Source organism: Psittacula echo (genome assembly GCF_963264785.1).
Source record: "Psittacula echo genome assembly, chromosome: 1".
Classification (NCBI taxonomy): Eukaryota; Metazoa; Chordata; class Aves; order Psittaciformes; family Psittacidae; genus Psittacula; species Psittacula echo.
Genome location: NC_137735.1, coordinates 112,017,841 through 112,034,381, shown reverse-complemented (window position 1 = coordinate 112,034,381; position 16,541 = coordinate 112,017,841). Strand labels below are relative to the sequence as shown.

Below are 16,541 nucleotides of genomic sequence, written 5' to 3'. Positions count from 1 at the left end.
ATAGAAGGTGGAAGCAGGGACAGGCAGCCTGGGAGGAATACAGAGATGTTGTCTGGGAAGCTAGGGACCAGCTTAGGAAAGCTAAGGCCCAGTTAGAATTAAACTTGGCTAGGGATGTTAAGGATAGCAGGAAGGGATTCTATAGGTACGTAGCAAATAAAAGACTGCCTAGGGACAACATAGGCCTCCTTCAGAAGCGATCGGGAGAAGTGGCTACCCTGGATTTGGAGAAGGCTGAGGTTCTTAATGACTTCTTTGCCTCGGTCTTCACTGGCAAAGGCTCTGACTGCACCACCCAAGTCTTGGAAGGCAGACGCAGGGACTGTGAGAATGAAGACCCTAGGCCCACTGTAGGAGAGGATCTGGTTTGAGACCATCTTAAAAACCTAAACATACACAAGTCCATGGGACCTGATGAAATCCATCTGCGTGTCCTGAAGGAGCTGGCGAATGAAGTTGCTCAGACACTGGCCATCCTATTTGAAAAATCATGGCAGTCAGGTGAAGTTCCCGACGACTGGAAAAAGGGAAATATAACCCCCATTTTCAAGAAGGGGGAAATGGATGAACCAGGAAATTACAGACCAGTCAGTCTCACCTCCATGCCTGGCAAAATCTTGGAGCAGATTCTCCTGGAAGGCATGCTAAGGCACATGAAAAACAAGGAGGTGGTTGGTGACAGCCAGCATGGCTTCACTAAGGGGAAATCCTGCCTGACCAATTTGGTGACCTTCTATGATGGGGCTATGGAACTCACAGACAGGGGTAGAGCAGTTGACGTCATCTACCTGGACTTGTGCAAAGCGTTCAACACTGTCCCACAGGACATCCTTGTCTCTAAATTGGAGACATCAATTTGATGGGTGGACCACTCGGTGGATAAAGAACTGGCTGGATGGCCACACACAAAGAGCTGTGGTCAATGGCTCAATGTCTGGCTGGAGACTGGTAACGAGTGGTGTCCCTCAGGGATCGGTGTTGGGACCGGTCTTGTTCAACGTCTTTGTCGGTGACATGGACAGTGGGATTGAGTGCGCCCTCAGCGAGTTTGCCGATGACACTAAGCTGTGTGGTTCGGTTGATATGCTGGAGGGAAGAGATGCCATCCAGAGGGACCTCGACATGCTTGTGAGGTGGCCTGATGCCAACCTTATGAAGTTTAACCATGCCAAGTGCAAGGTCCAACACCTGGGTCGGAGCAATCCCAGGCACAGCTACAGGTTGGGCAGAGAAGAGATTCAGAGCAGCCCTGCAGAGAAGGACTTGGGGGTGTTGGTCGATGAGAAAATGAACATGAGCCGGCTGCAGTGTGTGTTCGCAGCCCAGAAAGCCAACCGTACCCTGGGCTGCATCAAAAGGAGCGTGACCAGCAGGTCGAAGGAGGTGATCCTGCCCCTCCACTCTGCTCTCGTGAGACCTCACTTGGAGTATTGTGTGCAGTTCTGGTGTCCTCAACATAAAAAGGACATGGAACTGTTGGAACAAGTCCATAGGAGGGCCACGAGGATGATCAGGGGACTGGAGCACCTCTCGCATGAAGATAGGCTGAGAAAGTTGGGGTTGTTCAGCCTGGAGAAGAGAAGGCTGCATGAAGACCTCATAGCAGCCTTCCAGTATCTGAAGGGGGCCTACAGGGATGCTGGGGATGGACTATTCATTAGGGACTGTAGTGACAGGACAAGGGGTAACGGGTTCAAACTTAAACAGGGGAAGTTTAGATTGGATATAAGGAAGAAATTCTTTACTGTTAGGGTGGTGAGACACTGGAATGGGTTGCCCAGGGAGGTTGTGAATGCTCCATCCCTGGCAGTGTTCAAGGCCAGGTTGGACGAAGCCTTGGGTGGCATGGTTTAGTGTGAGGTGTCCCTGCCCATGGCAGGGAGGTTGGATCTATATGACCTTAAGGTCCTTTCCAACCCTAACTATTCTATGATTCTATAGAAATAATAATGTTCTCATACATAGCACTTCAGCTACAGCAATAGCAATCCTTAACCTTAAGCAGTCCTTAGCCCTTGAAATTATTAAATGCCTGATTACATTATTCAGTCGATAATGTTCTTTGCCTGCAAATGTTCTATGCTTCTCTGAGAGTAGGTAATACGCTCAGTGTCTCTATTTACTTTTTTTTACTTTATTTTCTCTAGTACATTTAAGCAATCAAAATGTCAGTAACCCTCCAAACCTGGCAAATTAAAAATCCACAGCAGGCATCCTGGCTACCTGAGGCTCAGTCAATACTAATGTAAGTTAATACAGGTTGCCTATGAGGAAAGGAGTACAGTTTCATTCTATAAGCACCTCAGCATACCAAGAGACGCTCTATGTAAGAAATTAATTCATTCAGTTATGACATTTTCTCTCATAATAACTCTAAAAGCTCCTACAGATTAGGACTAAGCTATTTTATACGATATAGTGAATCTGCCTTTATTTTAGACTGTCAGAGAAATTACCTAGTCTTTTTCTTCCTATGTTTTTAACACTAGCTTTTCTGGCTTTTCTTTACTTGCAAATGGGGTGTTTCCCCAAGTTTTTACCTTGAACAAAGATGAGGTCACTCTTATTTTATCACTTTCCTCATCTTTATTTTTCTCAAGATGATTTGCACAATTTTCTTCATGTAGGGTAACAGAGTTCGAAGCTCAAATACTGACTTCTCAGAAATAACTTTGATTTATAATAATATCTCTCTTGCTTTTCAAGTTAATATAACTTAGTCTCTACAGATACTGAATTACGTATTTGCTTCAGTAAGTACTTGTATTTGCACTACATTGCTACTGCCAGACTCCACCTAGTGGCTAATAAAGAGATGTATAATTTCCACTAAAAGCCAAGTGTAATAAATTGTTTTTTAGTCATAGTATTACTGCACTCCTTGAGATAGCAAGACTTGCCTTTTGTCATTTTGAGACACTAAGAGAGCTACAGAACATGCATAATTAAAATTTAAACTGCTAGTTCTCATGACTTCTGAGACTGTGACAAATGGCAAAAAAACACATTCAAATGCATCCTGCAAGTTGAAGGAACGATGAGTTTCTGGTTCATTATCTTTCAGGCCTTCAGGAATCCCAGGTCCCAGAGATCAGAGGAAAGGTTGGAGAAAGGAAGATGTAGCCTTGGTGGAAGGGGATCAGGTCAGGGAATACTTAAGCAGACTGGACATATGAAAGTCCATAAGGCCTGATGGGATGCACACATGAGCCCTGAGGGAGCTGGCAGATGTCATTTCAAGGCCACTCTTGATAATCTTTGCTTGATGATGACATAGAATCATAGAATAGTTAGGGTTGGAAAGGACCTCAAGATCATCTAGTTCCAACCCCTGGGAGATGTACCCAAAGACTAGAGAAAAACAGGTGTCATCCCCCATCTTCAAGAAAGGCAAGAAGGACCTAAGGAACTACAGGCCTACCTGCCTCATCTCAGTTCCAGGGAAGGTAACGAGTGGGTAATTCTGGAAATCATTTCCCGACACATTAAATCTAAGAAAATCATCAAGAGTAGTCAGCATGGCTTCACTAAAGGAAAATCATGCTTGGTCAACTTGATAAATTTCTATGATGAAGTGACTGACCTCGTAGATCACAGGAGAGCAGTGAGTATTGTCTATGTGGACTTCAATAAGGAATTTGGCACTGTCTTCCATGAGATCTTCATAGAGCTGCTTTTGATGTATGGGTGGAATGAGCAGACAGTGAGGTGCATTGAAAACTGGATGATGGCCAGTCCAGAGCATGGTGATCGGTGGCAGTCTTGTTGGAGGCTGGTGACTAGCAGTGTACCCCAGGGGTCAATACTGGTCTAATACTGCCCTCTTTTAACGACTCTATTAATGATCTGGATGATGGGGCACAGTGTACCCTCAGCAAGTTTGCAGATGACACAAAACTGGGAGGAGTGGCTAATATGCCAGAGGGTCATGCTGCCATTCAGAGGCACCTCAAGAAGCTAAAGAATTGAGCTGGCAGGGACATCATGAAGTTCAACAAAGAGAAGGGCAGTCATGCACCTGGGGAAGAACAACCCCATGCACTAGTATTGACTAGTATAGTGCTGACAAGGGATGGTCTCAGTCCCTTATCAGTGCTCAAGGAGTCAGAAAATGACCTCCTTTCACCCCACCATGACATACTCTAAACGTTTTACAGTGATTAAGATGTCAAGAGCAATTTTAAAGGAAAGAGAAGCAGACCTGTAACCACCCAAATGTAGCAACTGTTTCCTACTCCCTGCAGTTCCCAGCCATACATACCTTTAAATGCCTACAAATATTTATATGCATATATATAAAATTGTGCAGGATTTTCTCTTTTCTTTCCAGCTGTGGATTCCCACTTCTGGCTTCCATTTCTCCACTTTAAAAAAACAAGCTTAATTTCCTATCAAAGTACCCTGATATCACCTCCAAAGATACCTACTGGATTGGGACCTATCACTCCAGTCCATTAAGAAATACAAGTTTCTGGCTGTGAAGTTTCGTCATCATATATACATACTGTGGCCTGAGACAGTTCTGCACACAGATAAGAATGACCTGTAGCTGCCTGCAAAACCACACAGTCCAAGGGGGAGGCATCAGGAAGCTGCACAGTAACTTCAGTCTTAACGCCTTGGCTTTGCATAAATCCTGATGTAGGTGTGTGCATCCATTGCTGGACGTAGTTTTTGAAAATCCCACTACAGGAATAAGGAATCTTCATCCTTAGACAGTGTCCTGAAGCCAGGGAATTATGTTTATCAGAAAGCAGGGATCTGGTTTTCCTCACCACTGCAATACAAGCCTACTGTTTTAAAATACCATCTCTCATACAAGCACCGATAAATAAGACCAAGCTCTTGCCAAAACACAGAGAGAAAACCACTTCCTCCAGGACTGGCAAATTCTACGAAATGCAGAGCTGTAAGTAAATCATCTCACTGCAGTCACAGGCCTGCATCCAGCAGAACAATTCAATACAAATTCTTCAGTGATTTATGCACCATGAGCAAAACCCCTCTGCTTTGAAATAAACACAGGCTGGAGCACTCATGTAAGTGCTGTGACATGAAGTCCCAGGGGTGGAAGGGAACTGCATATAAAAAGTGCAGTCCTAGCATCAAGCAATTAATATGCAGTCCATTTAATGGATGTATGACATGATGAAAATTCCTTTCATAAATAAACTGGGGTTGTGAGGGATAATGGGATCACAAAGACACTGGAAAGGGGAAAGAATTATAATGACGGAGAAAATGTTCCTTTCTCAACAACTAGAAGTTCGTCCCACCTGCTTCTGGCTCTGTCCAGGAAGCTCTCTGTTGTAAAAACTGGCACAAAAGACAATACCAATGCTGAGTGGATGCTGGCATAGCACTTCCCACTGTAGCTAGTGCTTTAATGTTGATGAACTGTAAGTTGAATGTACCTCATGTTGAGAGTGAATCTTTGTTATAGAGTTCCTTGGAAGTATAAAAAGATCTTGAACCCAAAGTGTAAAAGGGTTCTAGTAAGAAGATATGCTCAGATTATTGCTTCAGTCACGTTCTCATCAGAGGTTTGGAAAGGAGCTAGATGGACTACTGCCAAAGTTACTGGTAAAGCTCATGGGCATTTTTCTACTTAATGTTACATTTGTTCAATTACTGTACTTTCCCAGGCTTAAAGCTGTTTTCTCTTTTTCCTTATAAAGAATTCCTTGCATATAGCCTCAGAATCTTTGTGAATGTTGAAGACAGGCCTGCTAAAGACAGTCAGGGAAGAATTGCATAGTGTTCTCATATTTCTGTATGGGAACTGAGTCATTAAGTCATTTACCAAGAAGAACTCTTTTCTTTACTGTCATTACCCACCTGGCATAAGAGGACCCTCTCCAGGATCTCATGAATCAAGGAAGACTGACCTGCTGGGTCAGCCAGCCCACCACAGACGGGGGTGCTGTATGAGAGAATCACAGAGTAGTTTGGGTTGGAAAGGATCTTAAGCTTGTCTAGTTCCAACCCCCCTGTCATGGGCAGGGACATCTTCCACTAGACCAGGTTCTTTCAAACTATTACTCTGGAATGACTAGGCTCAGCTCTGAGCCAAGTGTTCAAGTAGGTTATTCAATTCCTGTGAGACAACCACATATTACAAGGTTATTTTCTGCCAAAGTGGTTACATTTCATTAAAAAATAAGATCAGACGTGTGGTTATGTTAGTTTGTAATAATAACAGAAGAGTGTCAGGGAAGCAGAGGGATTAAAACATACAGGAGAATCTGCGCTTTGATGATCAGTAACTCCAAAGTTAGTATAAAAAAAAGAACAACATTTGAATGTACATCTGGAATTAGGAAGGGCACCACAGACTTTAGACAGTTCTTAGAGTTCTAGACAATATGTGGAGAAAAATGTTCTCTCTCAAGAGGTGAAGATGTGGCTACAAAGCACTGTGGTGAAAGACGCAGTGATTTGCTAATGTATTAAGCAAGGTAGATGGCTACAGTTATCGGAATGCTGTACCAGAAACTGATCTCAACCACACTTTTGCTGAGGAAGAAAAACTTATCTCTGAAGACAATAAATATGCCATTTCAACAGAACCTCCCTTTTCTTATTTTACTGCCACTTTAAAACTGCCTTATCCTAAGTAGGGTAAGCAGATATACTCAGTTTTGGTTTTTTGTGGTAAAGATTGATGAAAGAAGAAAAAAGGTAAAACGGCAAACCAGATATAACACTTTTGGGGCCTGACAGACAATCTTAAGCACTGCACTACACAGGCCCTAAGACACTGAAAGTGAAGACAGCTGTATCTAGAGCTGAGACAAACTCCAGAACATTGGAGGTCTATTATTGCCTTAAAAAATGCCAAGAAAGCTATGGGCAGCTGTGTTTTAGGAAGAGAGCATTCAGGTGCAGGAACAGGGGGAAACTGGTGACTGGTTCAACACAGGCACACTGCAATGAAGGCCCAGAATTCATTACTTGCAAAGTTGAAGCAATTTTCTATCCCCCAAAAAAAGCTTAGTTAAAAAAAGGAAGGAGGAAGTATATTAGACAGACAGTCTGAGTAACAGAATCTCCCAAGTTTTGATTTACATGCTATACACTATAAATAATATTTTGGTTAACACACTTTTCAACTTACTCCTGCAAAAAGAGTTATTATATACAGAGTCTTAATCTTTACAATGACCACGTCTTCCCAGTTTTAGGCTTAACAGCAAGATAAGCATATATATGCATTTGGAGATCTGAAAATAATCTTGCTATAGATAATGTAGCCTGTTAGCTATTAAGAAGTTAGGTGAAATCCTAGCAATAGGAAATAGAAATGAAAACATGAAAAATTAGATGGGTTACAAGGAGCTGATGAGCTGGAAGCTTTTATAAGAACCAATGTTTTAGAAGCACCAATTAAAATAATCTCTACCACAATTAAAAATGAGCTAGCTCTACTTGACTTCCTAGGGGGAGGTAATCTCCTAGTAATAAGAAAAGGGGACCTCCCCTCTATAAGGATGGTCCCTTATCCGGAATTTCAGTTCATACATGGGTTCCAATCTGCAAGTGTTTCAAGATGTCCATTAAGAAGATAATAACTTGCCAGTTTTCCAGGAGGTAAGTAAGGTTTTGTCTCAGAAGGATAATCACCTCTTTGTGACATCAGTAACCTTAGCATACTCACTTCATAATTAATTTAGAGCTCCTAAGTGGTAAAGGTTGCATTCAACAAGAAATAGGGGGGGTTTTATATAAATTTTGTTGTACTTATAGTTGCTTTGGATTTTCTTGACTTGCTTATAGCAATGTACCTCATTAGAGGTACACTGTTAAGACAAAGAGACAATGACTGTAAGCTGTACCAAGGAAAATTTGGTCTGGAGAGAGGGAAAAATTTCTTACCCCTCAGAGTGGTGCTGTGCTGGAAAGTGTGCCCAGAGAAGCTGGGTGATCTCCATTCTTAGATGTTTCAAAACTCATGAGCAATTTGATCTAGTTCTCAAGCCAGCCGTACTTTGGGCAGAGGGTAGGTCTAAAGAAAATCAATTAATTCTAAAATCATATTGTTAAAACTCTGATTAACATACTTTAAGATTTATTTAAAAATAATAAAAACCTGTTTTCTTTACACAGGTTCATGAAACTCCTAGGGAGTATCCTTACAAAACAACCTTCAATTTACACTGTACTATCTGCATGATCTGTATTATATATTCCTTTAAAGATTTTAATGGAAATTTGTTTGCTGCAGAATAGAAATACACAGAATTATAGAATCATGGAATGATTAGAGTTGGAAGGGACATTAAAGATCATATAGTTCCAACCCCCCTGCCACTTGCAGGGATAACTCCCACTAGACCAGGTTGATCAAAGCCCCATCCAACCTGGCCTTGAACACTGCCAGGGATGTGGCAACCACAGCTTCTCTGGGCAACCTGTGCCACTGTCTCACAAGCCTCTCAGTGAAGAATTTTTTTCCTAATATCTAATCTAAATCTACCCTTTTTCAGTTTAAACCCATTCCCCCTTGTCCTATCACTACATGCCTTTGTAAAAAGTCCCTCTCCAGATTTGTTGTAGCCTCTCTTTAGGTATTGGAAGACTGTTACAAGGTCTCCCTGGAACCTTCTCTTCTCCAGGCTGAACAAGCCCAACTCTTTCAGTCTGTCTTCACAGCAGAGGTTCTCCAGCCCTCTTATTATCTTTGTGGCTCTTCTCTAGACTTGCTCAAGGACCACAGAGATGATCATCATCAAACATGGTCTAGGGTGAGGCATGCTTGCTCCTGGCAGAGGGTTTGGAACTAGGTGATCCAGTCCAGTCCAAACCATTCTATGATTCTATGATTCCATAAAGATAACATAACACCCACCATGTTCTCATTTGGTGGAAACCTCCTCATTCACATCTGCATTTCCTAATTTAAAAAAAAAAAAAAATAGCTTTTCTCTATAGCCCAAAGAGGTGCATAAAGCCATAGCAGAACACTTTTACAGATTAAGACGGGGTGAATGGAACTGCCAATGAATATCATGATGGTCTTTCATTTGGTTTTATGTTGCTAAGAAGTCTAAAATAGTCTAAGATTGGTTATGCAGTTAGCATTCCCTCAGGATATCAGATAATAGAAAAGACCTCACAAAATCCTAGGTCTGTGCCAAGAGTGAGCATAAGAAATAATGTGGTTCCTAGCTTTGGTGTACAATCACTAGGAAACTGGGAACAATAGTATTGCCAGAAGCAAGGTATTGAGGCACCAGGCATGATTTATAAAAATTCTACAGTGTCATACCTAGTCTTCCAGCATAGGAACTTCAGTTGAAGAATGACTTTCAATTTGCATTCTTACTGAATAAAGATGAAACAGGTACAGTTTAAAAGATTTACACTGTTGCAAGTTTTATTAAAAATTAGACTACAAAGTCTAATTAGTTTGGGGTTGTGAATATCATTTAAGCAACATACTTCAACAGAATTAACGTATTTGGAAACATCAGTCAAAACAGGCTTCGAGTATAAGGCAAAATAAATGCTGCTTCTGTCCATTAAAGTCTGAATATGGACTTGCTAAGTTGCACAGTCTACATACTGAGGAAAAAGTTGAGTATAATCTGATCAATCTAAGAAGGATCACAGTAAATTATCAAATTCCATGAAGTGTTGTTGATGTTTGCCAAGGGAATAAGCATCTACACTGAGACTGAGCTCAAATACCCCCCATGGTACAGAAGTGCAAAAACCTATTCCAGTTGCAGAAAGAAAAAGGTGGTAATTCTTCAGGTATATGTACTTTAAAGCTCTAACATTACCCAGAAAATAAAAACCACATTTATTTTAGCAGTAACAGTCAAACTTACAGTCAAGCGAAGTACAGAAGATAAAAGCAAGAAAAATAATCTCTGAGAACAGAGAATCAATTGCACATGTCTGGTCCTTTTTTCTCACAGAAGTTTAAACCACAGAATTTCTATGAAATCATATCAGTATAGTGCAACATTATAATGGAGACAGCAAAATACAAATTAAGATGGAGTGTAAGCAGATGTACCTCTATTTTTAATTCAGCTGAGCTCTCAGGTCTGGTAGAACTTGAGAATTCCTCTAGCCAGTCAGTTTAACTTAATATTTGTAATATTTGCTAAGAATACAACAAGTGCTGTATTCTTGTTATGAGTTTACCTAGTCCTACACAGTAGCCTGGCTTGGAATAACTGTTATTCAAAATGCTCATAAATTCTGCACAAAAATGGAAGAAAAAAAGAGGAAATTTCAAAGCCTTGCAGAACCTCAGTAAGACTTGATGGTCTCACGACCATTTGCCAGTTTGAAACATCTCTCTCCCAATAAAAAGCAATTCTGCTCACGTTACAAGTTAGTGGTTAAATATTTGAAAAACTATCTGCAGTATTTAAACTTTAATTCAAAATACAATAGATACATTTTATGAAGATTATTGAATATCCATGTTACTTACATCAGGTAATTACTTAAGGGCAGATCATATAATAAAAACTAGTTGAAGTTTGACTATTACCAAGATAAGCACTAACAAATGTCATCTTTCTTATGTATACAGATTATCCAGAATTTTTTCCTATTTTTTATTTGTTAATGTCATAGTTTGTTTATTACTGGACAGATACATTACGTAAGAATATTTCATGTCAGCAGTTTTCACAAACATTTACTTTACTCAGTATTTATAGTATACAACAAAAATTGTTTTGCTTTGGTTTGACTTTCTTGTAGAGATATTATGGAAATTCCTTAAAAAGCATCATGGTTTTGTCCTATTTTAAGCCCAGCTTCTGTGTTTGTAACGTAGAAATTTAGGATATGCCAAAAAAACTATGCGGAACACATATGGACAAATAAAGCTTGTAAAACCAGGAGTAAAAAAAACAGTATCAAATACATTCACACAGATTCATGATGTGAACACCAGATTCTAATAATTCACCAGATATTGTGACCTTTCTCTCAAAAAAAAATTAAAATCATTAATGTAAATGGAAATTCCTCTCTTTTTTTAAGGAATTAATACTTAGGAAAAAAAAAAAAAATCTAAACTATGACATTCTTCCAGGAATAAACACCATACAAAACCAAAGGTACATTATTGTTTAGCGCATTTTTATTACAGTAAATTGTCATCAGAGCTACAGAAAAGCAGTGAGAACATTGTTTTTAATGCTCTGATTAATCCAAGATTTCATTTGCTGAAGTAACTGGAAGGAACTTAATTAATCTGCATCAGCTGAGAACCAGGTCCCTTAACATTTTGTGCAAGTCTGCATTACCTTATGAGGTCAATAGGCTGAAACTTGTAAAATACTCCATATCTTGCCCATTCTCGATACAGTAACTAAAAAAACAGACAAACAAAACAGAAAATGAACTTTAAAAAAGTGATCCCATCTGGTTTTACAAACATCTTTTAAGAGTTAAAAATACACGCATTGAAAAAAGAACTTTCCCATACTTCAATAAATACTCCCAAGTACTTTTTTTAAGACAGTTATGGAAGACTCCAACCAAGTCAGCAATGCAAGTATGGTGAACACACATCTTTCTCCATACGCCTATTCCCTCCCCACCACATTTATTGGATAGTGATGTTAAGTAGAATGCTCAAAAGAAAACACAAAAGATGCCGTAGTCTTAGGGAAATCATTGGGAAGATGCTAGAAATTATCCTCCTTACAGAGTGAAATTCTTCTATTATACTATTTATTTAATGTCTGAAATCACACCTTAGGTAAGTACTGACCAGTGTTTCCAGGACCAAGGTGAAGAGAACTGAAGTAAGTATTAAAAACTGGTAAAATGGTATGTAAAAACATACCAAGAGGTAATTATGTCAAAATGAGTCTGCTCTCCTGCCCAGCTTCTGAGGCTACTATACCCAGTAGAGCCAATACAAAAGCCCCTTCTCTCCCCATGCTGCACATGGACAGGCGAATTCACATGTTTACTGTTTGAAATGCAAATTCACCCACGACTTAAAGAAAGCTCAAAGAAAGGCACAGATACTATATAAACTTCTTATAATGGGAGGAATCCAGTGGGAACAGTCAGGAATAAAAGGAAACATTTCAGGACCTATAGCATGTTAACCACAATACACTGAACTGCAATAGTCAAGGGACCCTGGTTAGTCTTCGTCATTCCCTCTTTCATTGCTGTGATCTAGGTGACACAACTTTGTTCAACTTTCAAATAAAAAAAAGGAAACTTGTGATGCTATTTTACAAAAGGCTGCAAAAGAAACTGATAATTACAGTGTGAAAGGCATCACACCGTTCTGAAATAAAAGCCAGCAGCTGAATAGAAATTACAATGCAATTAACAATGTGATAAAAGAGTACATCTTATAACTGTGTATGAATTTATTAGTAATCCATTAGGAAGGACATAAAAAAATGAAGCTTTCCAGAATTATGTGAAGAAATAAGGAAGCTCAGAGGAGATGTCAGCATGATCTTTTTTTTAGATGACTGCTCACCACATTTTATCTTCAGAGGAAAATAAAAATCAGGGCAGTCCCATGCAAAAGAGTAAGATTTTCTGTGGAACAACCTGAGTTGTCATATTCTTTTCAGTTTTATGCTATGGAAGGCCTGTAGACAGTCTAAGACAACGTGCTCATTGAAAACTATTTCTTGAAGTAGAGAGTGCACCAAAATATTAAACAACTAACCAAAATATGATGATAAATGAAACTAAATTAATCACATCATTACTTATAGATTATAAATCTGTAGCACCCCAAAAGACAGGTGTCAAGCCTCTTGTTCCTCTTTTCCAGAAAGAAGTAAGGGGGTCCAGAAAAAGAGTAGTATATGAGAGGTGAGGTTAGCTCCTTTAAAATAAGGCACATCATTTCTAATAAGATAAGAGTAGTGATGAAGCTGTGTTTTAAGAGCAAGCTTCTGCTTTGAATATCTGATGGCTCCAATAGATAACCTCATACTTCAGTTTCTCCCTTGCTGTGAGCACTAACTGACCATCCCTCATCTGTCTCATGGAAATTCTAATTAATGTGAAGCAAGTAATTGCCGTGTTAGTACCTTGGAGACTTCTATTCTTCTGTAAACTTGGGATTGGACAATAAATTTTAAAGCTGCAAGGGAGGAAGACATAGAGCAAGAAACACATGCACATGAATACACAGCCAGCAGGAGCTGGAGAGGATGTACATATAGGTTTGGTAGTTACCAGTAGTTGTATCCATCAGATGGTCCATTTTGACAGCTAGCAGCAGGCTACACTACTTCATGAGGTTAACAGCACAATTAAAATAAATATGGAGAAATTTCAGATACTGTAACTGCTGAGTTACCTTGACATATTTTGAGCTTTTCCAATCACATTTTCCTACTGTTTATAATGTCTCTTCTCCTGCAGATGCTATGTGAAAAACCTAAATAAATATCAAATGAGCAATTAAGACCTGTTCACCCAACAAAGTACTGTTGGAAAACTGCCTTGCAACTGTTTAAGTGAACAAAGCTATGCCATTGCATACTCATTACAGATGCAGCATACAGTATTTTCTGTGCATAGATCAGTGAGTAAACCCTACACTGCTGAAGCAACTGGGAATTTGACAATGAGATTGACGGAGTGTAGAGCCTTAGCTTTCAGAACGTTGCTCTTACAGAGCACAGCCTTGCAAAGTGTTATACACTTGTGGAAAGAAATTATGAGACTACGTTTGATATTCTTTGGCTTCAGCAGTAGCTGAAGAGGATTGCCCTGGTTGCCATATTGATATTTTCATATGCTTGTGGTCACCTATTCAAAATCACCTCTTGCCATTACCCCACAACATTACCTACAATTTTATTTATTTCCATAAATAATCATACTGATACATGCATTCACTGAAATATGCAAAACAAGGAAATTAAAGCTACTAAATTCTCAAAACCACCTAAAAGCTGTTTTGAACGTAGTTGCAAAATAGAATTTGAAGAGCAAAACTGAAGGTCTTTCTAAAATTGCAGTCAATTCAGGAACAAGTTGTTATATTATGTCAGACTACAGGTTTACACTGAGTTATTCTGATTCTAAAAGCCGTAACACCAAAGGGTAGTTTATGGCATTCACATGTGTTGCCCACACTAAGCCTCAGTTTCAATACTGCAGTTTTAAAAGATAAAGCTTAATTTGGAAACTGGAATGTGCTTCTTTGCATAATATTTCTTAAATTGAAATGAATTCTAGGAAGATTTCTGTAATAGTTTATTGTATTTTATCAGCTTCATTTAAAAGCAGCACTTTCTGTAAGTTTATAGCAACACTTTCCAATCTGCTTCTAATATTCTAGGGATGCTGTTGTAGTATTTGACAACAGTGTATTTCCCAGGTAGGTAACAAAGCCCTCATGTATTTCTCAATGTCAAATATATCGCTAGCAATGCAGGGTTAAAAGTTGCCAGTGGGATAGAAGCTTAAAGAAGACCAAGGCAGTGTTTATACTCATGGTGAGTTATTACTATGCTGCTGTGCAATAGTTTTCTTAAAAAAAAAAAAAAAAAAAAAAAACCCTAGAGCAGAAATGACACTAAAAGAAGGAACTTCCTTTTACTCCTTTATTCCAATCAACAGTCTTAGGAACAGAGTGGATATTGTTAACTGCAGATTCCTAATTTTCATAGGATGTGACAAAAGCATTGTTTCACTGTGCATTTTTTTCAAGGAAATCCTAAAGAGGGTTAATAAGGATTAACCTTTTATATTATGAATTGGTACATAAATCTGAATTATTTGTGCTACCTTATTGGCATAAGCACCCTAGATGAGCTCGGCTCGTAATTTTTCAGTCTTATGCAACACACAATTAAAATGGAAGATACAGATAAGTTAAAATGGACAAAGTAAAAATGGCAAAGTAAAAAAAAAAAAAAAAGTTCAAAAATGCCCCCTTTCCTTTAAACTTGATCGGGTCTTTTCAGGAAATTAAACACTGAGACTATTAGATTCAGATAGAAAACAGATGATGCTATGCATAGAAATACTACAGCATATTCAATGGCTAGGCAGCAGAGACATATGTGAATAATCAATGATGTATTTCTGGAAAGAAGCTTTTATGTTTTTAATACTTAACACTTCATAACTGAGCCTAATAGGCAGAATAAAAAGAAGGCAGCACAACATTCAACTAGTAGGGTAAATATTTTTCCAGACACTAGTCCATTTAGGCCTTCTTCCACCCTATACCACAGCACTCAATCTTCCTCCATTGACTGATAGTAATTTACCTTCTTCTCTTCAAATTTGCTAACCTTATAAGTCAGTAAACTATGCAGCTGATTTTCAGAGTCCATTACTGTATCACTATTATCACTTAGAGAAAATTCTGCAAGTGCAGACAATTTCTTCATTAACAAATCATTCAAAGTAACAGACATAAATATATAAGTTTCTTTATAGGGTTTTTTTTTTTCCCCAGCTTTGTCTCTTTTGCTTACAAGTTTCATATACCAAATTAAATTGTATGCAGCACACGAAGACATCTAGTGGCAGAATGTTAACACTATTTACCAAAACTACAAAGCAGATATGCTTTCATGTTTTTAGTAGCCCAGCACTGGAGAAATCAAATTCATTTGTATGACCTATGAACTCGGTCTTCATTTCAAATACTCACATAGCCATTTTTGTGACACCAATTGTGGCAATTACACTCTTGAGAACTGCATTGTGTTTTGCCAGATTAATGACATTTTCTTTTCTCTCCTTCAAGCATCAAATGGCACGTACCAACATATAATACTGCTGAGTTAAAAACATGTATGGAATAACTTACAGGTTGCCAAGAATATAAGCAATTTAATTTCTGTTATAGTAAATATTTTAGGCCTCCAAACATTCTCTTTTCCTTTGTTGTTTTCTCCCCCCCCTCCCCTTTCTATTCCCACACTTTTCCCTCTTCCTTTCCTACCATTTGTATATCAAGGGAAAAAAAGAAAAAGAGCAAACATTAGAGAACAATACGGAATGGATCTTAATGGATTACAATAATTAAATGGCTTTTGCTCATTTCTAATAATAAGCATATGTAATAAAACCAGTCTGACTTCACATAGTCTTTGATTATGCATCCATTTCTCTTGTGAAGAGTGTTTGTGGGTGATATATTTCCAAAAGTCTTTTGATAGCTAGAAACTTTTTACATGCAAAATAATTGAAAGCAGATTTTATAGACATTGCATGTAATTTAACTGAATGCACAATCAAATAAAAAATACAACCATGGTTTAATCTAGTAACCATTGTTCTATAGTATCATCTGGTTATGGAAAGAAAATAACCATCTAAGTTATTTAACAATTTTTGCTTCCTGACATACTGAAAAATCTTGTCTATGCACGTGGAGGGAAACCTGAAGCATTTCAAGATGTAAATATCAAATTAAATTCACTGAAGTACTTCATAAGAAGACTTTATAAAAAGTCTTGTCACAAATCTTTTACACACAGAAATACAGGAAAATAAACATCGCAAAAAATATATGCATTTGTAAAAACAGCTACTTGATTGAACACCATTTAATA

At 38.5% G+C, this 16,541-nt stretch overlaps 1 protein-coding gene across 1 annotated transcript in view; it reads right to left on the bottom strand.

The window, feature by feature from the left end:
• Nucleotides 1-16,541, bottom strand: part of ANO2 (anoctamin 2) — a gene marked incomplete at its 3' end in the record, with an annotated part of 168,195 nt that overhangs the window by 116,303 nt on the left and 35,351 nt on the right. Inside the window, exon 8 of the mRNA XM_080619311.1 lies at nt 11,277-11,341. Within this exon, the coding sequence (XP_080475437.1) occupies nt 11,277-11,341 (65 nt within the window). The remainder of the gene's footprint in view (nt 1-11,276; nt 11,342-16,541) is intronic.